Source organism: Trichomycterus rosablanca, chromosome 4, assembly GCF_030014385.1.
Source record: "Trichomycterus rosablanca isolate fTriRos1 chromosome 4, fTriRos1.hap1, whole genome shotgun sequence".
Lineage (NCBI taxonomy): Eukaryota > Metazoa > Chordata > Actinopteri > Siluriformes > Trichomycteridae > Trichomycterus > Trichomycterus rosablanca.
In genome coordinates this window covers 53,496,604-53,522,861 of record NC_085991.1, presented here as the reverse complement: position 1 = coordinate 53,522,861, position 26,258 = coordinate 53,496,604, and the positions used below count along the sequence as shown (strand labels likewise).

Genomic DNA, 26,258 nt, shown 5'->3' with positions numbered 1-26,258 from the left:
TTCAAGACTTGGTGACATTATTCTGCATGGTTGCTGGTTATTGGTTGCTACGGTGTTGTGAGATGGTTTGCCATCATGGTGCATGTGTGCTGATAGCTAATTGCTATAATATCCCATGAAGTTGCTGGGTGTAACAAGGTGGTTGCTATGGCATTGCTAGGTGGATGTTTTAACATGCCACATGGTTGAAATGCTATTATTAGCTGGTTGCTATAGTATTCTATGTAGTTGCAAGGGTGGTCCAGTTAGTCAGTACAGTGCTGCTAGTTGGTCGTGATGGTATTTTATTGTTGTTACCAGTGTGTTTCTAGAGTGTTGCTATGGTATTGTAGGTGTTTGCTATGATGTCCCCTGATCTTAATAGGTTTTGTGAGTGTACTTATACAGTCAAGTCGGAAAGTCTGCACACCCCTTTCACCTTCTCCACGTTTTATGATGTTACAGACTCATTCTATACAGATTTATTCTATTTTTTTTGTCATACAATTCTACACAAAATCGCCCACAATGACAAAGTGAAAGCAGCTTTTTAGACATTTGTGCTCATTTATTAAAAATCAAAATGTAAAATATCATATGTACATAAGTGTGCACACCCTGTGATACGACACCCAAAAGTGAGCTGAGGTGCATTTTGTTTTCACTGATACTGCTTGAGATGTTTCTACAGTTTAACTGGAGTCCATCTGTGGTCAATTCAATTGATTTGACATGATTGGGGATTGCCAACACCTGCCTATAAAAGGTCCCACAGTTGACGGTGCATATCAGAGCAAACTCCAAGCCATGGGGTCAAAGGAATTACCTGCAGACCTCAGAAACAGGATTGTATCAAGGCACAGATCTGGAGAAGGGTACAGAAAAAATGCTGCAGTTTTACACATCCCAAAGAGCACAGTGGCCTCCATTATTCATAAATGGAAGAAGTTTGGAACCAACAAAAATCTTCCTAGACCTGGCCGCCCAGCCGAACTGAGCGATCGGGGAAGACGGCCTTGGCCAGGGAGGTGAGCAGGAACCTGAGGGTCACTCTGAAAGAGCTCCAGCGTATCCTTGTGGAGACGGGAGAACCTATCAAAAGATCAACCATCCAGCAGCACTCCACAAATCACGCCTTCATGGTAGAGTGGCCAGACGGAAACCACTCCTCAGTAAAAGTCACCTAGAGCACTCTCAAACCATGAGAAACAAGATTCTCTGGTCTGATAAAACCAAAATGTAACTTTTTGGCCTGAATACCAAGCATCACATTTGGAGGAAACCAGGTACCACTCATCACCTGGCTAACACCATCTCTAGAGTGAAGCATGGTGGTGGTAGCATCATGATGTGGAGATGGTTTTCAGCAGTGGGAACGGGGCGACTAGTCCTGATAGAAGAAAAGATGAATGCAGCTCAGTACACCGAGATCCTTGAGGAAAACCTGCTCCAGAGCGCTCTGGACCTCAGGCTGGGGTGAAGGTTTACCTTCCAACATGACAATGACCCAAAGCACACAGCCAAAAGAACAAAGGAGTGGCTTCAGCCCAGCCAGAGCCCAGACCTGAATCCAATCAAACATCTGTGGAAGGAGCTGAAAATGGCCATGTACCGACGCTTCCCATCCAACCTGACAGAGCTCGCAAGGATATGCCAAGAGGAACGGGCAAAAATGTCCAGAAACAAGAGTGCAGGTGAAGGTGTGAGGGGTGTGCAGACTTTCCGGCTTGACTGTATCATGCTAACATGAGAGGGTGCACTAACCTTTGCACATAATTTGTTTTTATAGAAATAAGATGCAAAGAAGAGGAAGAAGAAGAAACAAGTAGAAGAACATAAATCCAACAGTGGTGTTGCACATTACGCTGCATTCACTAATTAAGATTGAACTTGTCTAACAGGGCAGATGATCAGTGGTGCTAAATTTTTACCTTCATCATTGAGCTCAGGACTGAATACTGGATAGAGTTTCTCAGTGAAAGACTGACCAGTGAAAGAGTAGATATGAGACTCATTCTCTACATCATAGAAGGAGACCAAACCCTCCTCATAATCAACAAACACCCCCACCTTCTGAGGAGCCTGTTTCAAGAAGAGGAGGACACAAGGAGAATCCAGAGCCTCATATTCAGTCTCATATCTCAGACACACAGACCAATATCCATTTTCAGGACTTGCTGTAAAAAATCCCTTCCTGTTACTGGACTCTCTGGTCACTCCTAACTCCCAGTCTGTCTTCCCTTTAACCTGAACCTCATAGTAAAATCTCCCTGAGGAGAATCCCTGCTTTCCCAGCACACAGACACAGGGATCAAATCTCTCTGGATTATCAGGAAGATTCTGTTCTGTGTCTCCACATGTAACCTGTTTTCCATCATCAGACAGGATCAGGTAACGATTTGCTGTATTAGGATCCAGAATCACGTCCACTGAGAGAAAGAGACACAATTTACACCCATTTTATCGTTACACAGTGTGTATCTGTCACAATGAGCTCCTGTGTGCCACGCCCCCCTCTCCATAAGTGAACACACACGGTCTCCTGCCACACCCCAATTCTGATCAGTTCCTTTGGACTAATTAGCTCCAGCTGCTCTCTATATAAGAGATGGGCTGGAGAACAGACGCTGGACTCCATTTTGTGATTATTTTGATTTGCTTCTCTTTGGAAGTGACTCTGTCTGATGGTTGGTGACCATTTTGTATTTGTCTTGTACCCGCTAGATTGCTTTGTTAGCCTGCATCTTCTTGTTAGCCTAGATCGCGTTGTTAGCCTAGATCGCTTTGTTAGCCTAGTTTGCTTTGTTAGCCTAGTTTGCTTTGTTAGCCTAGTTTGCTTTGTTAGCCTAGTTCACATTGTTAGCCTAGTTCGCATTGTTAGCCTAGTTCGCATTGTTAGCCTAGTTCGCATTGTTAGCCTAGTTCGCATTGTTAGCCTAGTTTGCCTTGTTAGCCTAGTTTGCCTTGTTAGCCTAGTTTGCCTTGTTAGCCTAGATCGCATTGTTAGCCTAGATCGCTTTGTTAGCCTAGTTTGCTTTGTTAGCCTAGTTTGCTTTGTTAGCCTAGTTCACATTGTTAGCCTAATTCACTTTGTTAGCCTAGATCGCCTTGTTAGCCTAGTTTGCATTGTTAGCCTAGTTCGCATTGTTAGCCTAGTTCGCATTGTTAGCCTAGTTCGCATTGTTAGCCTAGTTCGCATTGTTAGCCTAGTTCGCATTGTTAGCCTAGATCGCCTTGTTAGCCTAGTTCGCATTGTTAGCCTAGATCGCCTTGTTAGCCTAGTTTGCCTTGTTAGCCTAGTTTGCCTTGTTAGCCTAGATCGCATTGTTAGCCTAGATCGCCTTGTTAGCCTAGATCGCCTTGTTAGCCTAGTTTGCTTTGTTAGCCTAGTTCACATTGTTAGCCTAATTCACTTTGTTAGCCTAGATCGCCTTGTTAGCCTAGTTTGCATTGTTAGCCTAGTTTGCTTTGTTAGCCTAGTTCGCATTGTTAGCCTAGTTCGCATTGTTAGCCTAGTTTGCTTTGTTAGCCTAGTTCGCATTGTTAGCCTAGTTCGCCTTGTTAGCCTAGATCGCCTTGTTAGCCTAGATCGCCTTGTTAGCCTAGATCGCATTGTTAGCCTAGATCGCCTTGTTAGCCTAGTTTGCTTTGTTAGCCTAGATCGCCTTGTTGGCCTAGATCACCTTGTTAGCCTAGTTCAAATTGTTAGCCTAGATCGCCTTGTTAGCCTAAATTGCCTTGTTAGCCTGTTTAGCCTAGTTCGCCTGGTTAGCCTAGTTCGCCTGGTTAGCCTAGTTCACCTTGTTTAGTCCTTTTCACTGTGTTTTGTCTTTTTTGTTTTTAATAAATATTAGTTTGGTTACATCTCTGCGTGTGTGTCCGCCCCTTTTTGTCTTGTCTTAGCCCCCACGTGACATAATAGTCCCTCTTAGGACGCAGCCAGATGTTTTTTGTTCCAGGGTTCCCTGACTTTGACTCCATGAGGTGTCCTCAGACTTTTCTGCTCTGTAGGCCAGCTCCTTATGATGGAAGTGACCCTTGGGTCGAGGGCTTCCTTCAGAGCCAGCTCTACCTGCAGGACATTCTTGACCCTCAGCCTACTGAAATACAAAAGGTGTTGTTTATGATGTCTCGGGTGAGGGGTAATGCTCGAGAATGGGCTAGGCAGCTCTGGTCTAAGAAGGGAGTTGAGCTGAACTCGGTTAAGGTGTTTGAGGTCCTCATGAGAGTCAAATATACAGGAAAAAAACCCTATGAGATTGGTATAGGGAAGTTTGTGAAACCTCCTGTACCCATTGGAGACTCTCCATGCAGCAAAGTGTCCACTGCAGCTCATGCCTGGCATCCAGTGCCTGCTGGGGATACTCAACTTTCCCCAGTACCCACTGCAGATATGGTCTGGGTGCCAGTGCCCGCTCAAAATGCTCATGACCATCCCATGTCTGTTAGGAGCCATTCAGGACTGTGAGTTTAGTTTTGTTCCTTGTAATGACCCCAAAGGCTCCAGGGGTCCTTCTGTTTTTCCGCCGGCTCCTGTTCCGTGTGGTCGAGTGTATGTCCGTCCTCTGCCAGTTCGATTAGTTTCTAGTTTGTCGGTCTCTGACTGTCTTAAATAATTTAGCAGTTCAAAGACCATAGATAGTGTTGGTAGTTTCGGGCTCTCCAGTCAAGCAATTCCAAGTTTTCAGCAGTTAACTCTCCAGGGTCCAAGCAGCTAATTCAAGATGCCTCACCAGGGTCCAAGCAGCTGATTCAAGACGCCTCACCAGGTTTTCTGTCGGCGGCCTGCGTTCCAGCGCTTTTGTCATGCCTGCCTCAGAACTTTATGAATTACTTTAAATTTGCCCCACAGGGCCCAGGACCTATTTTTTTTTCTTCCAGGAGCAGTGCCTTTAGGGGGAGGCTTCTGTCGCAATGAGCTCCTGTGTGCCACGCCCCCCTCTCCATGAGCACACACGGTCTCCTGCCATGCCCCATTTCTGATTAGTTCCTTCGGACTAATTAGCTCTAGCTGCCCTCTATATAAGAGGTGAGCTGAAGAACAGACGCTGGACTCTGTTTTGCGATTATTTTGATTTGCTTAGTTTCTCTGACTTTGGAAGTGACTCTGTCTGATGGTTGGTTACCATTTTGTATTCGTCTTGTACCCTCTAGTTTGCATTGTTAGCCTATTTTGATTTGTTAGCCTAGTTCGCCTGTTTAGCCTAGCTCGCCTTGTTTAGTCCTTTTCACTGTGTTTTGTCTTGTCTTTTTGTTTTTAATAAATATTAGTTTGGTTACATCTCTGCGTGTGTCCGCCCCCTTTTGTCTTGTCTTAGCCCACGCATGATAGTATTAATGAAGAAATCTAGATTTCATCATGTGATGAGTGAGAGCTCACAAACCTGCATATTGTTGAATTTTCTTCAGTTCTGGTTGGAATAAAATAAAGAACAAAATTATTTACTGCTAGAAATCATTTCTGTTAGAAACTGGATTATTTTAAAGTGATGATTATGAAGCACAATATGAAGCTGGAACATGAACATTAACCAACACACAGTTAAAAATAACAGCAGCTTCAACTTATGGTTAAACTATTACCAGATAAATGTAAGTAATAAGCAGTTTCTCTGCTCAAACTCACAAGATCGTACAGATAATAATCACTTACCCATACTGACACTCTTCTTCATTTCTTCATCAACACATTCCTGAAGCTGATCCCGAGCTCTCCTCAGAGTCTCCACATGCAGATGAGGCTGAACACTGACATCAGTCCAGTTGTTGGTGGGTGGAGGTCTGCACAGGGACAGGTAAATCTACAGTACAGCAGGAGAGAGGATAAAACCCTCAGCATGACCAGTGCTGTCCTGTCATGTGCTGCATTACTATTATGAAACAAAGGGACTCTGACTTGTAGGAGGTGGAGATGATCCTCAGTGTTGGAGATCTGCTCCAGCTCAGTGTTTCTCCTCTTTAGCTCAGTGATTTCCTGCTCCAGATCTTTAATGAACTCTTCAGCCTGACGCTCTGCTGCTGTCTGCTTCTCTTCCATCACCTTCAGCATCTCAGCCTGGTTTCTCTCAATGCTGCATATCAGAGCTCTGAAGATCTCCATACTGTCAGCTTTCTCCTTCTCTGTGTTTTTCTACCAGGAGAAACATCAAGTCATTTATGTACAGAGGCGATTTAACCTGCCTGTGGGCCCAGGGGCTACGGCTGCTTGTGGGCCCCCCGTATAGTTTTCATAATCAGTACACAACACAGTTCAGTGGCGTAACTAGGAGCTCATGGGCCCCAGTGCAAAAAATAATTATATATATATATATATATATATATATATATATACATAATCTAGTAACGTTAAGCAAGTTACAAAGAATTTCCAAAATCCCCTGCTGTGCACTCACTGTGTATTGTGATTACATGTATTTTGATATTTCATTGTCTTTTAGTTATTTATATATTTTACTTTACAAAAATATTGTCATGTTTTTACTTTCACTATCGCTGCACTTTACCGTTAGCATTAGCCACATGCTACTGTAGAGGGTCGGCTCACCTAGCCGCTGTCCGGTGTGGATGCTATGGGTCTGTTGCTGTGCGGTGGTGGAGGTGTGGGAATAAAAGCACACGACAGGGTACAGTCACTTTAACTGTTTAGTCAGGACTTCAATAAGCGTTACAGCACTTTATACCGCCTAGTTCCAGAACCCGAACTCCCTGCTGGGACCATAAAGCGAGTCTAACTAAACTAACTGGTGCAGAACGTCCGAACACACACACACACACACACACACACACACACACACACACACACACACACACACACACACACACACACACATATATATATATATATATATATATATATATATATATAAACCTGGTGCTGCATTCTGATTGGCTGAGCTGAATGTCACTCACATACTAGCTCTAACGTTCACGTCGCTTAACTGAAACCACCAAATCAAGCTTCCCCATTCTTATTAACCGAAATAACAAAATAAATAAAAAATAAGGTAAGTCGTGCATTAAAACGCCCCTGTTTATGTAGTGTTATTAGAAATAGTGGTTGTACTTATGTTTGTTTGGAAATGAAGACTAGTCGAGTAAAGAAAGGCTTTTTTTTACTTTATTAAGTTCTACAGAATGTTTGATTTCTTTGATCTTCTTCAGTCAGTCCTGGATCATCTGCTCAACTTCTGCTTTTGTTACTCCCAGCTGAGTCTGTAAAATATATAAGCTGTGTTTACAGAAATGATTGGAATTCTGCAGAGGTGGTACTAATGTAATTATACTTCTAAACTGCACTCACTTTCATATAAAATGGTTTATTGGATTAAAGAGTAAGAAAAATCTAGAATAAGAAATATTAGGCACTCAGGTGGCACAGCGATAAAACACGCTAGCACACCAGAGCTAACATTTCACACTCATTGGTTTAAAACTCAGCTTTACCAACTGGCTGGGCTGGGAACCTACATGAACAATAATTGGCTGTTGTTCATACAGATGGAAGCCGGATACAGGACTGTCTTATGTCTGATGCAATTACGATCTCTGCTGGCTGATTGATGGCATCTGCACAGAGACGGGGAAAGAGTGTTGATTAAGGTGTGGCTCTCTGTACTCAAAGCTGATCCACATATGCATCCGCCTAGTGCAGGTGAAAAGAGAGAAATCTCAAAATTTGGCCTCAGTAACCACCATCCTTTCCATGCGTATATAATTGTACCGATTATTTGCTTCTTAATATATCTAACTGAATATAAAAATGTAGGTGTGTAATTTAAAAGCCGTTGTCTGATTTATGAAATCAAACATTAAAAAAATTAAAACATTTACCTCATTAGTATATTTGGAAAGTTTACCTCTGTGTTATTCCATATTTATGTCCCAGCAAAACAGTAAGTATAGGAGGACCATCACTCAGGTGGAGCAAAAATTACAAATTAAATATAAACACTGTTATAAAATTTTAGTCTGAGACTAAATTAATCAATCACAAACATTTTACAGAAGCTTTTTAAATCCTCTTTACCAGAAGTGCAAATAATTCTGGAGCTCAATGTATAAGATCTCTCACCTTCTTCTCTGCACTCTCCTCCTCTATAGGAACTGTGTTGTGGTTCTTGTGGTCTGTTTCAATGCAGAACTGACACACACACGTCTGGTCATCTCTACAGAACATTTCCAGAGGTCTCTCATGTTTCTGACAGATGTAATCCTCCAGGTTCTTCACAGGATCTATTAGTTTCTTGAATGAAAAAACTTTCTCATGAAGTTCCAGGTGAGTCTTGCAGTAAGAGGCCATACAGATCAGACAGGACTTCAGAGCTTCATGTTTCTTCTCACTGCAGAAGTCACAGAACACCAGAGATTTGGTAGGGTCTCCTGCGGTGCTGCTTGATTTTACCTGAACTGGCTTCCTAAACTGAGCAGCCAGTCCAGAGATGAAGGTGTTAACATGTAGTTCAGGTCTTCTGGGGAAATTTGTATTACATACTGTACAGTCCTGGTGTCCCAGCACTCTTTGATACAGATCATGCAGAAGTTGTGTCCACATGGAGTAGAAACTGGATCAGTGAACACATCCAGACAGATGGAGCACTGGAGCTGATCTTCAGACAGGAAACTGCTGGAGGAAGCCATGACTGATAGAGAAGATACAGAGACACCATAATGATTCATGTATTCATTTTTTCATTGTCCATTTAACCACACCCATCCTATTCTGGGTCACAGTGGGTACAATTAACTGGGCAAAGGGTAGGAAACACACCAGACAGGTCACCAGCCCATTACAGGGCAAGCAAAAACAAACACACACACACACACACACACACACACACACCACACACACACACACACACACCCCTAACAGCAAATAGTTAGCTTTGTTACTGTGTGACAGTGTGGTAAACCAGCTGTACAGCCGAGAACAGGAGGAATTGGACCGTATAGTTAGGACAATGGATTGTGGGTACCAAGCTCCCAAAACTGGATAAAGTTTAAACCAGTCACTTACATAAGAAGGCTAGGAACATCATCAAAGACTCAACCCACGTACGTCACAGACTGTTTGTCCCCCTCCCATCGAGAAAAAGATTCAGGACAATTAAGACCCGAACAAGCAGACTGAGGAACTTAAGAAGCTTTTTACCAAAGCTGTAGCCTCTATTACACCTCCACCCCCCCCCACCTCACACCCAGACACTCATACCCATAGCTGCTGAGAGAGCAAATCAAACTGTTTTGAACTCTGCCCTCCCCAAACTGCTATTTAATGCACAGATCACTTACATATATACTATTACATATTACTATTATTAAATACACCGATCAGCCATTAAAACCACCTCCTTGTTTCTACACTCACTGTCCATTTTATCAGCTCCACTAACCATGTAGAAGCACTTTGTAGTTCTACAATTACTGACTGTAGTCCATCTGTTTCTCTGCATGCTTTCTTAGCCGCCTTTCATGCTGTTCTTCAAAGGTCAGGACCCCCACAGAGAAGGTATTATTTAGGTGGTGGATCATTCTCAGCACTGCAGTGACACTGACATGGTGGTTGTATGTTAGTCTGTGTTGTGCTGATATGAGTGGATCAGACACAGCAGCGCTGCTGGAGTTTTTAAACACCTCATTGTCACTGCTGGACTGAGAATAGTCCACCAACCAAAAATATCCAGCCAACAGCGTCCTGTGATTACTGATGAAGGTCTAGAAGATGACCGACTCAAACAGCAGCAATAGATGAGCGATCGTCTCTGACTTTACATCTACAAGGTGGACCAACTAGGTAGGAGTGTCTAATAGAGTGGACAGTGAGTGGACACGGTGTTTAAAAACTCCAGCAGCACTGCTGTGTCTGATCCACTCATACCACCACAACACACCACCACCATGTCAGTGTCACTGCAGTGCTGAGAATCATCCAGCACCTAAATAATACCTGCTCTGTGGTGGTCCTGTGGGGGTCCTGACCATTGAAGAACAAGATGAAAACATGCAGAGAAACAGATGGACTACAGTCAGTAAGTGGAGCTGATAAAACAGACAGTGAGTGTAGAAACAAGGAGGTGGTTTTAATGTTATGGCTGATCAGTGTATACTCTACATATATACCATTTGTGCAATAATAATAATTATTATTACTACCTGTTTGTGCTGTACCAAGTTTATATATATATATATATATCAGTTAAAAAGTTAAATGTATCAGTTAGAAATATGTAAATATATCAGTTAAAAGATATATAAATATATCAGGTAAAAATTTAATAATTAAATAAACCAATTTCTTTCTGCAAACTGTATTTGGGATACAATTTCAAGCTTTGAAAAAAAAGAGTTGCTAACAACCTGACATTATGATTTTACTTTCAATTTAAAGTAAACTACAATTTAATCTTAGCTCTTTAATTTTTATTGTTATTAAAAGGACTCTACTTGTTTCCACACAAGAATTTCACTTTGTAATGATAGTACACCATCTGTAGTTTACACTCAGTTAATATCAAGCAATTCTGATGTATCATTTTTAAATAAAGGCCTTTATATAGACATGATACATCAGAATGTTTTGATATTAACTAAGTAACATCTACAGATGGTGTACTGTCATTATAAAGTGGAATTGTCCTGTGGAAACTAGAGAATTCTTTTTTATAACAATCTAGAGTGAAATTAATAGAAAAGTAAAATGATTCTTCTGTTTTTTTCTGGTTTGATACATAACAGGTATGAATGTTCACATAAATATAAGGTGTAACTCTACTAGACGTCCTTTAGTTTATAGACGGTAGTTCTTAATTGCTGCATTTATTGTAAAGCTCAGAGAAGGCAACACAAATTGTAATGAAAAATAAAGAATAAAATATATCTGGTGAAATAAAATCTGATTAAAACTATTATTTATGTCCCACCTGGTAGCACCAGTGAAAGAGAATTTAATCAGACTGTTCTAGACAGAGTTTCTGTATTACAAGTGTTTATAAACCACTGATTATAAACATCAAGAATCAACATTTTATCATCAACTTTACTGCGTCACATGTGTTATAAGATGTTTTATTTACAGTAAAGTCTTGCTGTTTTTAATTTGTATGAACATTTCCAGTCAAAATACTCCACTGTCCCAAATTGTGTCCACTTCCCTTACAATGTGCACTATATAAAACAATTCCCTGTAATTCTAGTGCACTTGATGTTAAATCGAGTTACATATGAGACACAACCGCAGATCGTTTCTATACGCTGTGTTTCCTCATTCTACCAACATAAAGAAAACAAACTGTGGAACTTCCCCAAAACTTGGTTATAGCACTGCTCCACTTTACCTCCCCTGCTGCACTTTTTACCTTTTTACCCCCTTTATTATTTACCTGCAGTGATTGTAGCTGCTTGAAGGCTGTAGAAGCTTCAGACTGGAGACTTTAAGCTGGTGAAAGAAAATAAGTTTCGTTCCACCTGAGTGACGTCATGAGGACACGCCCACTGTTTGTGCCACATTTACACATTTTAACCACCAGGTGGCAGAAATTCACCCAAACACATACAGTGCTGTGATAAAGTAATTGCCCCCTCACTGCTCTCTGTTATTGTACATGTGTAGTGATGGAAGTGACTCTAAGATAAAGAGCAGTTAGATGTGTTAGTGTTTTCAGTGACAGAGAAACTCCAGATATGATGCAGGAAACTGAAATTCTATTTAAAACTTACAAATAGCTCAAAGGTCACAAATAGCAGGTTTTAGTTTAGCTCAGTTTAGTAAATACAGGAGAATTAGATTATAAAATGCGTTTGTGTGTGTGATCCAAAGGAAAAACAGGAAGAAATGTACACATTAGTATAGCAGTACTGATACAGTATGTACATTTTACACAAATGTTGTACAGATGTGGTGAACATTATTGGAGTGAATACGTTTACGTATGTTTGGGCAACACCTACAATCTGAGAATGATCAGATTAATAAGGTCCATGTTGATGCAGTACAGAAGCTTTAAAATAAACCAGCAATTAAGGAATGTTTTATAATATGAATTTTCATATAAAGTATACACAGACAGACGTGCATTACACAAGCCATGCAATAAAAAATAATAATAATCAAATGGATGGCAAATAATACTTTTTATTTAGACTTTTCAGTGCAAAAACATCACCAAATGCATAAAAAAAAAAATAACCCCATGTAATACTAGCATATTATTCCATATACCCCCCTCCATCATCTCTTCCAGTCTTGTCATTTTCAATTTCCTACTGTAACTCCGCTTCCGCTTACAATATCTCTGGTCAAGGACAGCTGTGAAATATCACACACCCCCTACGATACGTGTCCAGTCATGTCAAAAAGGATGCCAGTGTTGCTCGATACAGACTAACACATTCCAACTGGTTACAAGGGCATTCTAGGTGGTTCTGTGGCATATCTGGTAATTACTAGTGTGTTGCTAGATGGTTGCTACGGTAATCTATATGGTTGGAGATGGTTGTTCCCTTAAGATTGCTAGGGTGTTGCAAAGTCATGGTCACAATATCCTAGGCAACTTCAGTCAGGTTACTAGTTGGGTGCTCTGTTGTTGCTAAGTGGTTGTTTTAATATGCCACATGGTTAAAAGGCTGTTATTAGCTGGTTGCCATTGTATCCTATGTGATTACTAAGGTGATCCAGTTAGTTTGTATGTTTCTTCCATTTGGTTGTTATTATTTTGCAAATAAATAATTTTAATTAAAAATGAAATGCAAATAAGAGGAAGAAAAAACAAGTAAAAGGATATAAATCAGACAGTGGTGTTGCACATTGCATTGCACTCACTTATTAAGACTGAATTTGACTAACAGGGCAGATGATCAGTGGTGCTGAATTTTTATCTTCATATTTTTCATAGGGACTGAATATTGGATATAGTTTCTCAGTGAAAGACTGACCAGTGTAAGAGTAGATATGAGATTTATTCTCAACATCATAGAAGGAGACCAAACCGTCCTCATAATCCACAAACACCCCCACCTTCTGAGGAGCCTGTTTCAAAAAAAGGGGGGCAGAGGGAGAATCCAGAGACAAATATTTAGTTTTATTTCTCAGACACACAGACCAATATCCATCATCAGGTCCTGGTATAATCTCTCCCTTTCTGTTACTGGACTCTCTGGTCACTCCTAAATCCCACTCAGTCTTCCCTTTAACCTGAACCTCATAGTAAAATCTCCCTGAGGAGAATCCCTCCTTTCCCAGCACACAGACACATTGGTCAAATCTCTCTGGATTATCAGGAAGATCCTGTTCTGTGTCTCCGTCAGTAACTTGTTTTCCATCATAAGACAGGATCAGGTAAGGATGAGCTGTATCAGGATTCAGATTCACGTCCACTGAGAAAAAGAGACACAATTGACACCCGTTTTATCGTTACACAGTGTGTATTAATGAAGAAATCTAGATTTCATCATGTGATGAGTGAGAGCTCACAAACCTGCATATTGTTGAATTCTCTTTAGTTCTGGTTGGAATAAAATAAAGAACAAAATTATTTACTGCCAGAAATCATTTCTGTTAGAAACTGGATTATTATTAATGATGATTATAAAGCACAATATGAAGCTGGAACATGAACATTAACCAGCACATAGTGTGGTGACCAACATTCATAGAAGCTTCCATAGAGAATTCATAATAACAGCAAGTAACAGAAGCTTCAACGTATAATTAAACTATTACCGGATGAATGTAAGTCAAAAGAAATTTCTCTGCTCAAACAAGATCTTAGATAGTAAACACTTACCCATACTGACAACCTTCTTCATTTGTTCATCAACACATTCCTGAAGCTGAGACAGAGCTCTCCTCAGCGTCTCCACATCCAGATGAGGCTGAATACTGACATCAGTCCAGTTGTTGGTAGGTGGAGGTCTGCACAGGGACGGGTAAATCTACAGTACAGCAGGAGAGAGGAGAAATCCCTCAGTATGACCAGTGCTGTCCTGTCATGTGCTGCATTACTATTATGAAACAGAAGAACTCTGACCTGTAGGACGTGGAGATGATCCTCAGTGTTGGAGATCTGCTCCAGCTCAGTGTTTCTCCTCTTTAGCGCAGTGATTTCCTGCTCCAGATCTTTAATGAACTCTTCAGCCTGATGCTCTGCTGCTCTCTGTTTCTCTTCCATCACCTTCAGCATCTCAGCCTGGTTTCTCTCAATGCTGCGTATCAGAGCTCTGAAGATCTCCATGCTGTCAGCTTTCGCCTTCTCTGTGTTTTTCTACCGGGAGAAACATCAAGTCATTTATGTAGTGTTATTAGAATTATCAGCTCTGCTTATGTATCATTAAAAATGAGAACTAGCTGAGTAGAGAAAGACTTCACTTACTTTATTACGTTTTATAGAGTCTTTAATTTCCTCTATCTTCTTTAGTCGGTCCTGGATCATCTGCTCAACTTCTGCTTGTGTTGCTCCCAGCTGAGTCTGTAAAATATAAGTTGTGTTTACAGAATTCTGCAGAAGTGGTACTAATGTAATTATACTTCTAAACTGCACTTACTTTTCATATAAAACGGTTTATTGGATTAAAGAGTAAGAAAAATCTAGAATAAGAAATATTAGGTGATCAGGTGGCGCAGTGGTAAAACACTCTAGCACACCAGAGCTGACATTTTCTCATCTAATTGAAACTGAGCTTTGCCAACTGCTTGGGCTGGGAGCCCACATGAACAATGACTGGCTTTTAAAGGACTCTCTCATGGCTGAAATATTAGAGTGGGGAAACTCATGCTACTTTGACTTTTATTTCTTTGCATGTTTTTTTCTGGTGAACTTAATTTCATTTCATCTCAGTTCTGCAACACATTCCAAAACATGTTGGGATGATAAAGCATATACCACTTTGTAATGTTGTCATTTCTTCTCACAACACTTAAAAAACATTTTTATTTCTGGCAGATGGAGCCAGATTTTGGTTTACGAGCTTCAGATGCTTTTTTTCTGATTTATCACCAATTTGCCTGATTGTGAATCTGCTTCCTTTTACACAATCCCTAATCTGAACTAGGAGAGCCAGATCAATCCCCCCTGACGTGTCCATTCTGCGGCCACTTCTTATCACCTGCCAGTTTTGGGTTCCCATACAGAGATGTATTGTGTACAGAGAGCCATATACACGTGAAGATTTAAAAACTTTGTGACCCCAAAATGCTAATGTATCCTAGAAGTCTCAAAATTTGGCCTCCGTAACCACCAAACTTACCATGTGTAGCCCAATTAAAATTTGGGCATAAATAATATTTTGTTTACATTATGTTTGCTGTTAAATGGTAGCAAATAAATTAGTTCTTATTTGTTCTGTAATTAATTTTCTGATTGTCAAATTGTTTTATGCTGTTTAAAGTAAAGTGTATGTATAGCCCTCCCTTAATTTATGTTTAAGCCAATCAGCATGCATGGTGAGAGGTCGGGAAAGGAGCGGGAGAAAGTGGGTGGAAAAAGAAGAAAAAACGAAAAAAAAAAAAAAATAAATAAAATAGCAAGAGAGAACAAGTGTGATGTAAGCGGGTAAAACACCTATTATCTATTATATCTCTTGGGATGCGGGAAGACAAACGGACCGTGAGTCTGATATTACAATTTGCAGTCGACTAGTGACTTTGTTTATGCCGTGTCAGCCGTGAACGTCTCTGGAGCTTTCATGCATGGACGATAAACTCTGATTTTTTGCATCCAAGATCAAACGGGAAAGGATTTCTACTGTTTCATCAAGGTAAACAACGAACATGGACAGCGGAGTTTCTTGCACGTGAGTTTGATTTCAACACAACCGACCAAATATACTCTGTGATCTCTGCTGATTGGGAACGTGGGATCAGGCCTGCAACTGTATTTTGGGTTGCCGTTGTTTCATATTTTTGAACGAACTTGACTTTTGGATTTTGCTAAACGGACTTTGAGTTTTTTTTTTTTTTTTGTTTACTTAGTTATTTACATAACTGCCGGCTTTAGGAGGTAGCAGGGCTGGACTGGGAACAAAATTCAGCCCTGGACTTTTTTCTTGAGCAGCCCACAACAAGCACATCACGCCACACATATCACCCCCTAATCAAATGTTAGATGATTGATATTAATAGTTTTCATCTATCTTACCACTAAAGTTAATAACGCACTATAATAAAAATTAAAATAATTAAAAAAAAACTACAAAAAAATATATAAATCTCCAACACTTTCTTTTGGGATTAATAGTTCTATCCATCTATCACACACAATTACAAATTCTACAATGTTTCTTAAAATTTACAATTTCTTAAATGGTTCTATTGGATTTCCCCATCCTGTCTCATTAAACCAAAAGAAATAAAATTAAACCTTTCTTTCATTAAACCTTCAACACTGGTAAATATGCTTTTTTCGCACTTTTATTCACACGTGATTCACGTTTGTTCCAAATTAGTGCAAAGAAATAAATCGCATGTGTAAATACTTTATATCTTGACAAGGGAAATTACCCATGTGAGCTATGCACATAATCACTCTAAAAATGTCCTGAACACCTGCATTTTCCTTTCTGTATTATAGAGGACAAGATAGTGTTTACTTTTTCTGAAGAGCAGAGACTAATGGTACCATCTCAAATTATATCCACCGCCCTATGTAGTGCACTATGTTAAACATGACATCATAGAACTTTTACAAAAATCGTCCTTAAAACGGCTGGTTTAAAGCCCCTGATATCCAACAGTAGCTTAGATAACTACTTATTAATCATTCAGTGACTGTTAAAATAAATGTTTTGTACTGTTAGGAAGTACCCTAAGTAGGGCATAAACGACATTTGAGATGGGCCCACAGTCTCTTCTTAAACAGCGTTACTAATGAAGCAGAGTCACTGAACACTAACTTTTCCTTTTCTGCTCTCTGGCTATGCTGTAGTTCCTCACTGCCAAACAGGTTGTCCGGTTTCCTGCACTTTTCTGCATCTGCTTGCAGCTTTTTCTGTTTTTTATCACGGGCTTTTTCTGCACCTCCTTTACGCTTTTTCGACCCTTTCTCCATCTCGCACTCATTTATAGTTTTTGTACTGGTGGTTGTGATTACGGTTTATCCTGGGGGAGGGACATTTCTGTGATTGGCCAATGGACATGCAGTGAGGATACTGTGGTGGGCCAATGCACACTTCAGGATTATTAATCAGGAATATTTAAAACAGAATTTATTTTTCACTCCCCCAGCGGCCCACATACAGAGCGGCCCACCGGGAAAACTCCCGACCCTCCCGATGACCAGTCCATCCCTGGGAGGTAGTGATAACATTTTGAATATTACTGATTGTCATTTGATTGAATCTGTATTATAACATTTTTGTAACATATTTTGGGGTGTGAAATGTATTTTTATGATTGTGTACATGAGTAAATAGTTAGTTTGTTTAAAGTTCTATCCGTGTGGGACATATCATTAAGTATTATTAAGGTATACAAGTCTGATATGTCAGGGATAATGGTAACTCATTCACTGTAAATGGGGTGCTAGTAGTGTGTCTTATAGGGTAATTAATGTAGTGTTATTCTGGTTTAACTAATAGTAGTTTGCATCAACAATACAACATTTTATCCTGTTACCCTTTTAAATCCTTATATTACCCTAAAGAAAGAGATTTCTAAAGCTGATAAAATAATTCGGGGAGTGTGCTTTCCAAATACAGCCAGGTGTGCTATGGGGCGCTAGACATGCGATTATAATTGTACTGATTTTTTGCTTCTTAATATATGTAACTGGATATAAATATGCAGGTGTGTAATTTTAAAGCCATTGTCTGATTTTATTAGTATATTTGGTAAGTTTAACTATGTGTTATTCCAAATTTATGCCCCAGCAAAACAGTAAGTATAGGAGGACCAACTAAAAGGTCTTTAACACTCAGGTGGAGGAAAAATTACAAATTAAATATAAACACTGCTAATAAGAATTTTAGTTTTAATGTTTTTACGTTTGAGACTAAATGAATTAATCACAGACATTTTCAGAAGCTTTTTAAATTCTCTTTACCAGAGGTGCAAATAATTCTGGAGCTCAATGTATCGATCTCTCACCTTCTTCTCTGCACTCTCCTCCTCTATAGGAACTGTGTTGTGGTTTTTGTGGTCATCTAAGTTGCAGACCTGACACACACATGTCTGGTCGTCTCTACAGAACATCTCCAGAGGTCTCTCATGTTTCTGACAGATGTAATCCTCCAGGTTCTCTACAGTATCTATTAGTTTGTGTTTCTTTAATGAAGAAGCTTTCTCATGAGGTTCCAGGTGAATCTTACAGTAAGAGACCATACAGATCAGACAGGACTTAAGAGCTTCATGTTTCTTTTTATTGCAGACCTCACAGAACACCAGAGATTTGGTAGGTTCTCCTGCAGTGCTGCTTGATTTGACCTGCACTGGCTTCCTGAATTGAGCAGCGAGTACAGAGATGAAAGTATTTACTCGTAGTTCAGGTCTTCGAGGAAATTCCTCCTTACATACTGGACACTGACAGTGTGAACTGGTGTCCCAGCACTCTTTGATACAGATCATGCAGAAGTTGTGTCCACATGGAGTAGAGACTGGATCAGTGAACACATCCAGACAGATGGAGCACTGGAGCTGATCTTCAGACAGGAAACTGCTGGAGGAAGCCATGACTGATAGAGGAGATACAGAGACACCATAATGATTCATATATTCATTTATTTATTGTCTATTTTACCACCCATCCTACACTGGGTCACAATGGGTACAATTAACTGGACATTAGGCAGTAAATACCCCAGACAGGTCACCAGTCTATCACAGAGCAAGCAAACACACACACACACACACACACACACACACACACAAACACACACACACACACACACACACACACACACCTAATGGTAATTAGTTTGAATGCAGGTCTTTGTACTGTGGGAGGAAACTGGATCACCAGAAAAGAACCTGCAAACTCCACACAGAAGAACCCGCTTGCTGTAATGACAGATTGTACATCAGGCTGTGTGGGTGTGTTCTGTACAATCATTCGTCTGGTTTTTCTGGTTTTATACATAACAGGTATGAATGTTCACATAAATATGAGGTGTAACTCTACTAGACGTCCTTTAGTTTATAGACGGTAGTTCTTAATTGCTGCATTTATTGTAAAGCTCAGAGAATAAAACAACACAAATTGTAATGAAAAATAAAGAATAAAATATATCTGGTGAAAAAAAAACCTAATTAAAACTATTATTTATGTCCCACCTGGTAGCACCAATGAAACAGAATTTAATCAGACTGTTCTAGACAGAGAGAGTTTCTGTATTACAAGTGTTTATAAACATCTGATTATAAAAATCAAGAAATCAACATTTTATCATCAACTTTACTGCGTCACATGTGTTATAAGATGTTTTATTTACAGTAAAGTCTTGCTGTTTTTCATTTGTATGTACATTTCAAGTCAAAATACTCCACTGTCCCAAATTGCATCCACTTCCCTTACAATGTGCACTATATAAAACAAGTCCCTGTAATTCTAGTGCACTTGATGTTAAATCGAGTTACATATGAGACACGACCGCAGATCGTTTCTATACGCTGTGTTTCTTCATTCTACCAACATAAAGAAAACAAACTGTGGAACTTGGTTATAGCACTGCTCCACTTTAAAACTATTATTTATGTCCCACCTGGTAGTACCAGTAAAAAATAATTTAATCAGACTGTTCTAGACAGAGAGAGTTTCTGTATTACAAGTCTTTATAAACCACTGATTATAAACATCAAGAAATCAACATTTTATCATCAACTTTACTGCGTCACATTTGTTATAAGATGTTTTATTTACAGTAAAGTCTTGCTGTTTTTCATTGTTTTTGCACTGTATAAAACAATTCCCTGTAATTCTAGTGCACTTGATGTTAAATCGAGTTACATATGAGACACGACCGCAGATTTCTATACGCTGTGTTTCTTCATTCTACCAACATAAAGAAAACAAACTGTGGAACTTGGTTATAGCACTGCTCCACTTTACCTCCCTTGCTGCACTTTTTACCTTTTTACCCCCTTTATTATTTACCTGCAGTGATTGTAGCTGCTTGAAGGCTGTAGAAGCTTCAGACTGGAGACTTTAAGCTGCTGAAAGAAAATGAGTTTCGTTTCACCTGGGTGACGTCATAAAGACACGCCCACTGTTTGTACCACATTTACACATTTTAACCACCAGGTGGCAGAAATTCCCCCAAACACATACAGTGCTGTGATAAAGTAATTGCCCCCTCACTGCTCTCTGTTATTGTACATATGTAGTGATGGAAGTGACTCTAAGATAAAGACCAGTGTCATGTTCTGTAAGAACTTTCCTTTATTTATGGAACTTTTCTTCCCTCTACTGGTGTTTTAGAGTAATTCATTATTTTCTTCTTTAATTTCAGTTATTATTTTTATTGGTTAGTTTATTCACATGACGTGGCCAGGTTATAGTTCATAGTGTGATCAGGAAAAGTATTAGATGTTACATGTCATGTGATCAGCTTACAGCTCCAGCTATCCCATCATTCCCTTCTGTTGTTTGTGCTTTGGAAAAGTATCACTTATGAGTTATATTTATGTTTACATTTAACTATAATATTACACAAGTGTTAGTGTAATGCTTTTAATATATTACATTTAAATATTTACGTTTATATTTACGTTTACATAAAAATGCTGCCAATGTCAAACTAACAATGACTGACAGTTATTTGCACTGTTTATAAGCTATGTAGAGTTACTTGCATATCATTTGAATAAGGCATTTGTATGGTATAATTGTGTAGCTGTTATGTACAATATTATGTTTGTGGATGTTCTCTGAATAGCATTTAATATTCTAACTGCTGCTTCCTTTCTGTATCATTTCAGTTTTACTAAATTGTTTCTTGAGAAATGAAGACAACAGTGAAGAGCATTTAACTTTACTCCAGCTTCTGATTTCTGTCCATTTGTGTACAGACACACACACTGAGGACAGAATAACCAGTTAGATGTGTTAGAGGGAGAAACTCCAGATATGATGCAGGAAACTGAAATTCTATTTAAAACTTACAAACAGCTCACAGTTCACAAATAACAGGTTTTAGTCTAGCTTAGTTTAGCACATCCAGGATTATTAGTTTACAAAATGTGTTTGTGTTTCCAAAGGAAAAGCCAGAAGAAATGTACACATTGGTATAGCAGTACTGATACAGCATGCAAATTTTACACAAATGTTGTACAGATGTGATGAACATTATTGGAGTGAATACGTTTATTTATATTTAGTAGGGCTGTCGAAGTTAACGCGATAATAACGCATTAACGCGATCTCAATTTAACGCGATAAAAAAAAAATAGTGTCGTTAACGCAAATTCTATTTGGCCCTGCGAGTCATCCGTAGTTCATGTTGAGGCTTGACCGTGCACAGCATCTCATTAAGACAGCATTTCTCAAATGTAACCAAGCGTCGTAGTGATGCACTTTCTTAATAAAGAAATAAATACACGCTATATTCACAAGTTGTCGGGAGCAAAACACTTTATTAACTTATTCTGTTACGGTACCGAATAGCGGACAGCTAGAGTCATTGTGTTAGCCAAGCATGCTATTCCATGAACTATGGAAGCCCCAAAGGGTCAAAACACACTCTCTTCGTGTAGAAACGTCAATCAAACCATTGTCACAATACAACCACAGAAAAGTCTGTTACTATAACTACGCCTTATCCCACCTAAAGCACCGCTGATCTACAATGCTTTCTGATGGAGAAATTTTAATCTACAATCTGATATATATATGGAGTCAGGGGTCTCTGCTGGATAGTATTACTGCCTAGTATGTGAGTGAATAAAACTCCCTTACAGTTTTCTCTTGTCCCAGCAGTTTTTAACATAAGTACATTTAGCATAAAATGTGTTCACCATTTTAATTGTAACATTTCACTTAAAAATCCTTGTTTTCTATAACATTTACACAGATTTTTTTTTAAATGCGATTAATCGCGATTAACTATATGAAATTCTGAGATTATTCGCGATAAAAATTTTTAATCGTTTGAAAGCCCTAATATTTAGGCAACATCTACAATCTGAGAATGATCAGATTAATAAGGTCCATGTTGATGTAGTACAGAAGATTTAAAACAAACCAGTAATTAAGAAATGTTTTACAATATGTAATTTAAATTAAAATATACACAGACAGACATGCATTACACAAGCCATGCAATAAAAAATAATATTAATTAAATGTCATATTGATGGCATAAAATAAAATCTATTTAGACTTTTTAGAGCAAAAACATCACAGAATAAATAAAATAATATAAAACATAAGACTCCATGTAACAGCTTACAATGCTTACAATATCTCTGGCCAAGGAGAGCCATGGACCATCACACGACCCCTACAACACACGTCCAGTCAAGTCAGAGGGGTTTCCAGTGTTGCTTAGGTAAAAACTTACATATTCCAGGTGGTTACTAGGGTGGTTCTATGGTATTTCTGGTAATTATGAGCAGAGGTGGAAAGTAACGAATTACATTTACTTGTGTTACTGTAATTGAGTAGGTTTTTTGTGTACTTGTACTTTTTAAAGTAGATTTTACAACTTGTAATTTTACTTTTACTTAATTATATTTTGTATTAAGAATTGTAATTCGCTACATTTTAAATAACATCCGTTACTGAGTAAAAAAAAAAGAAAGAAAGAAAACTCGACATTAAACCGGCCCGTTAGGCTGTTTGATCCCGCTGAGCAGTTACGAATTTGTTCTTTAGAGTCGGGCTGCGAACTGAATCACTGAGTTAACGAGTCAGAAACGACTCACTCTGTTTCATTATGATGTTGTGCATAAACAACTCCATGAATCGGTTCATTTGGTGAAGAGATTCAGATGTATAAACCAATCAGAGCTTCAGAATTCAGATTCTGGGATGAATTTCAATCTTTTTCTTCATTGGTTGTATAAATGACAGTTTAGTGAACGAATCACCAATTTAAGCTTTTTACCAGGAAAGCCGAGAGAATAAATGATCTACAATAGTTTTCATTAGTTAGGTGGATAAAACAGTTGGGTATGGATTTATATATTCTGGAAACATACAAGATGGTCTTATATAAAGTGGATTATATCCCTAATGGAACAACACACAGATATACTGTAGATCAAGTAAGCAGATAAGTGGTTATGATTTTCTGCTGCTGTGTGATTGATCTGGGTCGCGGTTCTGCTTTTTACGGTACGCTTTCATTTTGCAACAATAGCAAAGCATTATCAAATATTGTGATTTTTTATGTTTATTTATTTGAGTATAAGTAAAACTGACAGCATAAATGTGATTGTGAGATTCTGCTGGTTTGTTTTTGATGTTGATCATGTTCCTATGATGGTGTAAGACCCGTTATATTTTTTATAGGTGCAACCCTAACCGCCTACCCCTTTTATTGAGGATAAACAGAAATAATGCTATTTTGAATTAATGAGAGCAGTTGCAGTCTGTTAGGTGTGTAGAGGTTAAATCCACACATGAACTGCTAATATGCTGCATGGCTGGTGAGCTGTGTGTAGTCTGCTGTATCATTCATCCATCAACTTCTGTTGGAACATGACATCCCTCCTTCTGTTAAAAAAGTAACTAAGTAACATTTACTTGGAGTACATTTTAAATGAGTTACTTTTTACTTGAGTAGATTTATAGACTAGTAATTGTACTTAAATAAAAAATCATCAAAGTAATAGTACTTTTACTTGAGTACAATATTTTAGTACTCTTTCCACCTCTGATTATAAATGTGTTGCTTGATGGTTGCTACAGTATTTTACATGTTTATTGGATGTTGCTGGTTGTTGGTTGCTATGGTATTGTGAGATGGTTTGCCATCATGGTGCATGTGTGCTAGGGCTGGGCGATATGACTAAAAAACTGATATCTCGATATGCTTTTGAGAAGTGGTGATATGGTATAATGCAAACTTAAGTACAATGGCAGACCACTGTCCATATTCAGCACAGAAATGAACAAGAATTAATATCTGTAAATTTTACATCATCAACATCTCCCTTACTGGTAAATAAGGTACCGTTTGAAAACTTAAAATGTCTACTTTTAGCAGTGTAAACTTAATTTTAGCTTAAAAACACAAATCATTGTAGTTCCGACACATTCTGACAGAATTACAGTGTTTATATTTTGTATTATTACAGGCTGTATTTGTATTAATATTAACAATATTCTCACAATCACATTCTGTTCCATTTTATTTAAAATAAATGAGCATCAAACAATCCTGAAAAAGTTCAATAATTGATTATGCTTTTCTATCATTGCAAAATGAAATTGCACGTTAAACAGCAGCACCGTGTCCCAGATCAACCACACAGCAGCATAAAATCATAACCACTGCTTACCTGAGCTTCTCTTCTTCAAATTAAAAATTGTGTTTCTAGAGCAGAGGTCACTAACAGGCGGACCGCGGTCCGGGTCCGGACCCAGAAGCTGTCCCATACGGACCCGGACCTACAGCCAAAACAGAAAGTTATGATTTAAAATCTGACGGAGCGCTTCTATTTTAACAGGCGCAGCTTTTGTAGTCTTTACGGTAGCGGTTTAGCGGACGAGAAAACGCACAGACCACGTGACACCACTCAGCCAATCAAGTCTGTGCATTCCAGCCAGTAAACACTGCGACTCTACAGTGCAGACAGATGAGAGAGTTAGAGGCGAGTTACATGTGAAAAGACTGTGGAAAGAAAAATAAAGATAGCGAACGTAGAAAAAACGAAGGAAGAGATACAGACGACTGTGCAGGAGAAAGTTGAGAAAAAGACGAGTGAGACAGGAGACAAATGGCGCTCTCCTTAAAAGAAAAGTGTACAGCTAAAATACAGCATTTAATCCGTGATGGAGAAACTCATTTCTGTTCTTACTTCCCACTGGAGCACAATTTATTTTTATTGTCCCTTAGTTTGATAAGAGAAAGGTTTGATAAGGTGGGGCGGTCCAGGTCCTCTCTGTGTGGAGTTTGCATGTTCTCCCCGTGTCCGCATGGGTTTCCTTCGGTGCTCCGGTTTCGTCCCACAGTCCAAAAACATGCAAGTGAGGTGAATTGAAGATACTAAATTGTCCATGATTATGTTCGATATAAACTTGTGACCTGATGAATCTTGTGTAATGAGTAACTACTGTTTCTGTCATGAATGTAACCAAAGTGTAAAACATGACGTTAAAATCCTAATAAACAAACATTTGATTTGACAGTCAGTTATTGATTACATGCAGATGTTGATACAACTATATATATGTTATAATATATATATAGCAGTGATAGCTCAGTGGTAAAGGTACTGGACTAGTAAACAGAAGGTTGCTGGTTCAAGCCCTGCCACCACCAAGTTGCCACTGTTGGGTCCCTGAGCAAGGCCCTTAACCCTCAGTTACTCATTGTGTTCAGCTCATTGTGTAAGTCGCTTTGGATAAAGGCGTCTGCTAAATGCTGAAAACATAAATAATATATACAGTACAGGCCAAAAGTTTGGACACACCTTCTCATTCCTGTGGTTTTTCTTAATTTTTTTTACATTTTCTACATTGTACATTAATACTAAACACATCCAAACTATGAAGGAACACATATGGAATTATGTAGTAAACAAAAAAGTGTTAAACAAACCAGAATATGTTTTATATTTTAGATTCTTCAAAGTAGCATCTTTTGCTCTGATGACAGATTTGCACACTCTGAAATTTTTCTCAACCAGCTTTATTAGGTCTCCACCTGGAACGGTTTTCAATGAATGTTTGCGCCTTGTCTAGAGTGAATTTTTGGAATTTGTTGCTTTTTTAATGTGTTTGAGACCATCAGTTGTGTTGTGCAGAGGTAGAGTTGGTAAAATATAAAACATATTCTGGTTTGTTTAACACGTTTTGGTTCACTACATAATTCTTCATAGTTTGGATGTCTTCAGTATTAATCTACAATGTAGAAAATAAAAATAATCAAGAAAAAACATTGAAGAGAAGGTGTGTCCAAACTTTTGACTGGTGTGTCCAAACTTTTGGCCTGTACTGTATATATATATATACACACACACACACATATAGTTAAACATTCCGGACCCTTGCTTCAAGAAATTTCCTCTAACTGGACCTCTTTAAATTTTAGTTGAATACCCCTGTTCTAGAGGGTTGCTATGGTATTGTAGGTGGTTGCTATGATGTCCCCTGTTCTTAATAGGAAGAAAAAAAAGTTGTAGTAAAACAATA

General features: G+C 38.8%; 1 protein-coding gene and 1 pseudogene across 2 annotated transcripts; both read right to left on the bottom strand.

The window, feature by feature from the left end:
• Positions 1-1,857: 1,857 nt before the first annotated feature.
• LOC134311777 (E3 ubiquitin-protein ligase TRIM39-like) lies at positions 1,858-8,616 on the bottom strand (annotated as a pseudogene).
• A 2,738-nt stretch (positions 8,617-11,354) lies between these two features.
• Positions 11,355-18,637, bottom strand: LOC134311776 (E3 ubiquitin-protein ligase TRIM39-like). Of its 2 annotated transcripts, XM_062993446.1 has the most exons (7): positions 18,053-18,634; positions 14,343-14,438; positions 14,001-14,234; positions 13,758-13,905; positions 13,449-13,475; positions 12,907-13,347; positions 11,355-11,410 (listed from the first exon to the last, which is right to left on the bottom strand). In XM_062993446.1, the coding sequence occupies exons 1-7, from the start codon at positions 18,632-18,634 to the stop codon at positions 11,406-11,408; spliced, it is 1,533 nt and encodes a 510-aa protein (XP_062849516.1). In that variant the 3' UTR covers positions 11,355-11,405. The 2 variants fall into 2 exon arrangements, with proteins under 2 accessions (XP_062849516.1, XP_062849517.1); XM_062993447.1 differs by lacking the exon at positions 11,355-11,410 and having other exon boundaries at positions 12,162-13,347; positions 18,053-18,637.
• Between the last annotated feature and the right edge of the window lie 7,621 nt (positions 18,638-26,258).

Coding starts and splice junctions, on each gene's coding strand:
- LOC134311776 (XM_062993447.1), bottom strand. CDS start 18,634: ATGGCTTCCTCCAGCAGTTTCCTGTCTGAAGATCAGCTCCAGTGCTCC. Junction 14,235..14,342: donor ACTCTATAAAACGTAATAAA/GTAAGTGAAGTC, acceptor TTCTCCCGGTAG/AAAAACACAGAGAAGGCGAA. Junction 13,906..14,000: donor ATCATCTCCACGTCCTACAG/GTCAGAGTTCTT, acceptor GCTGTACTGTAG/ATTTACCCGTCCCTGTGCAG.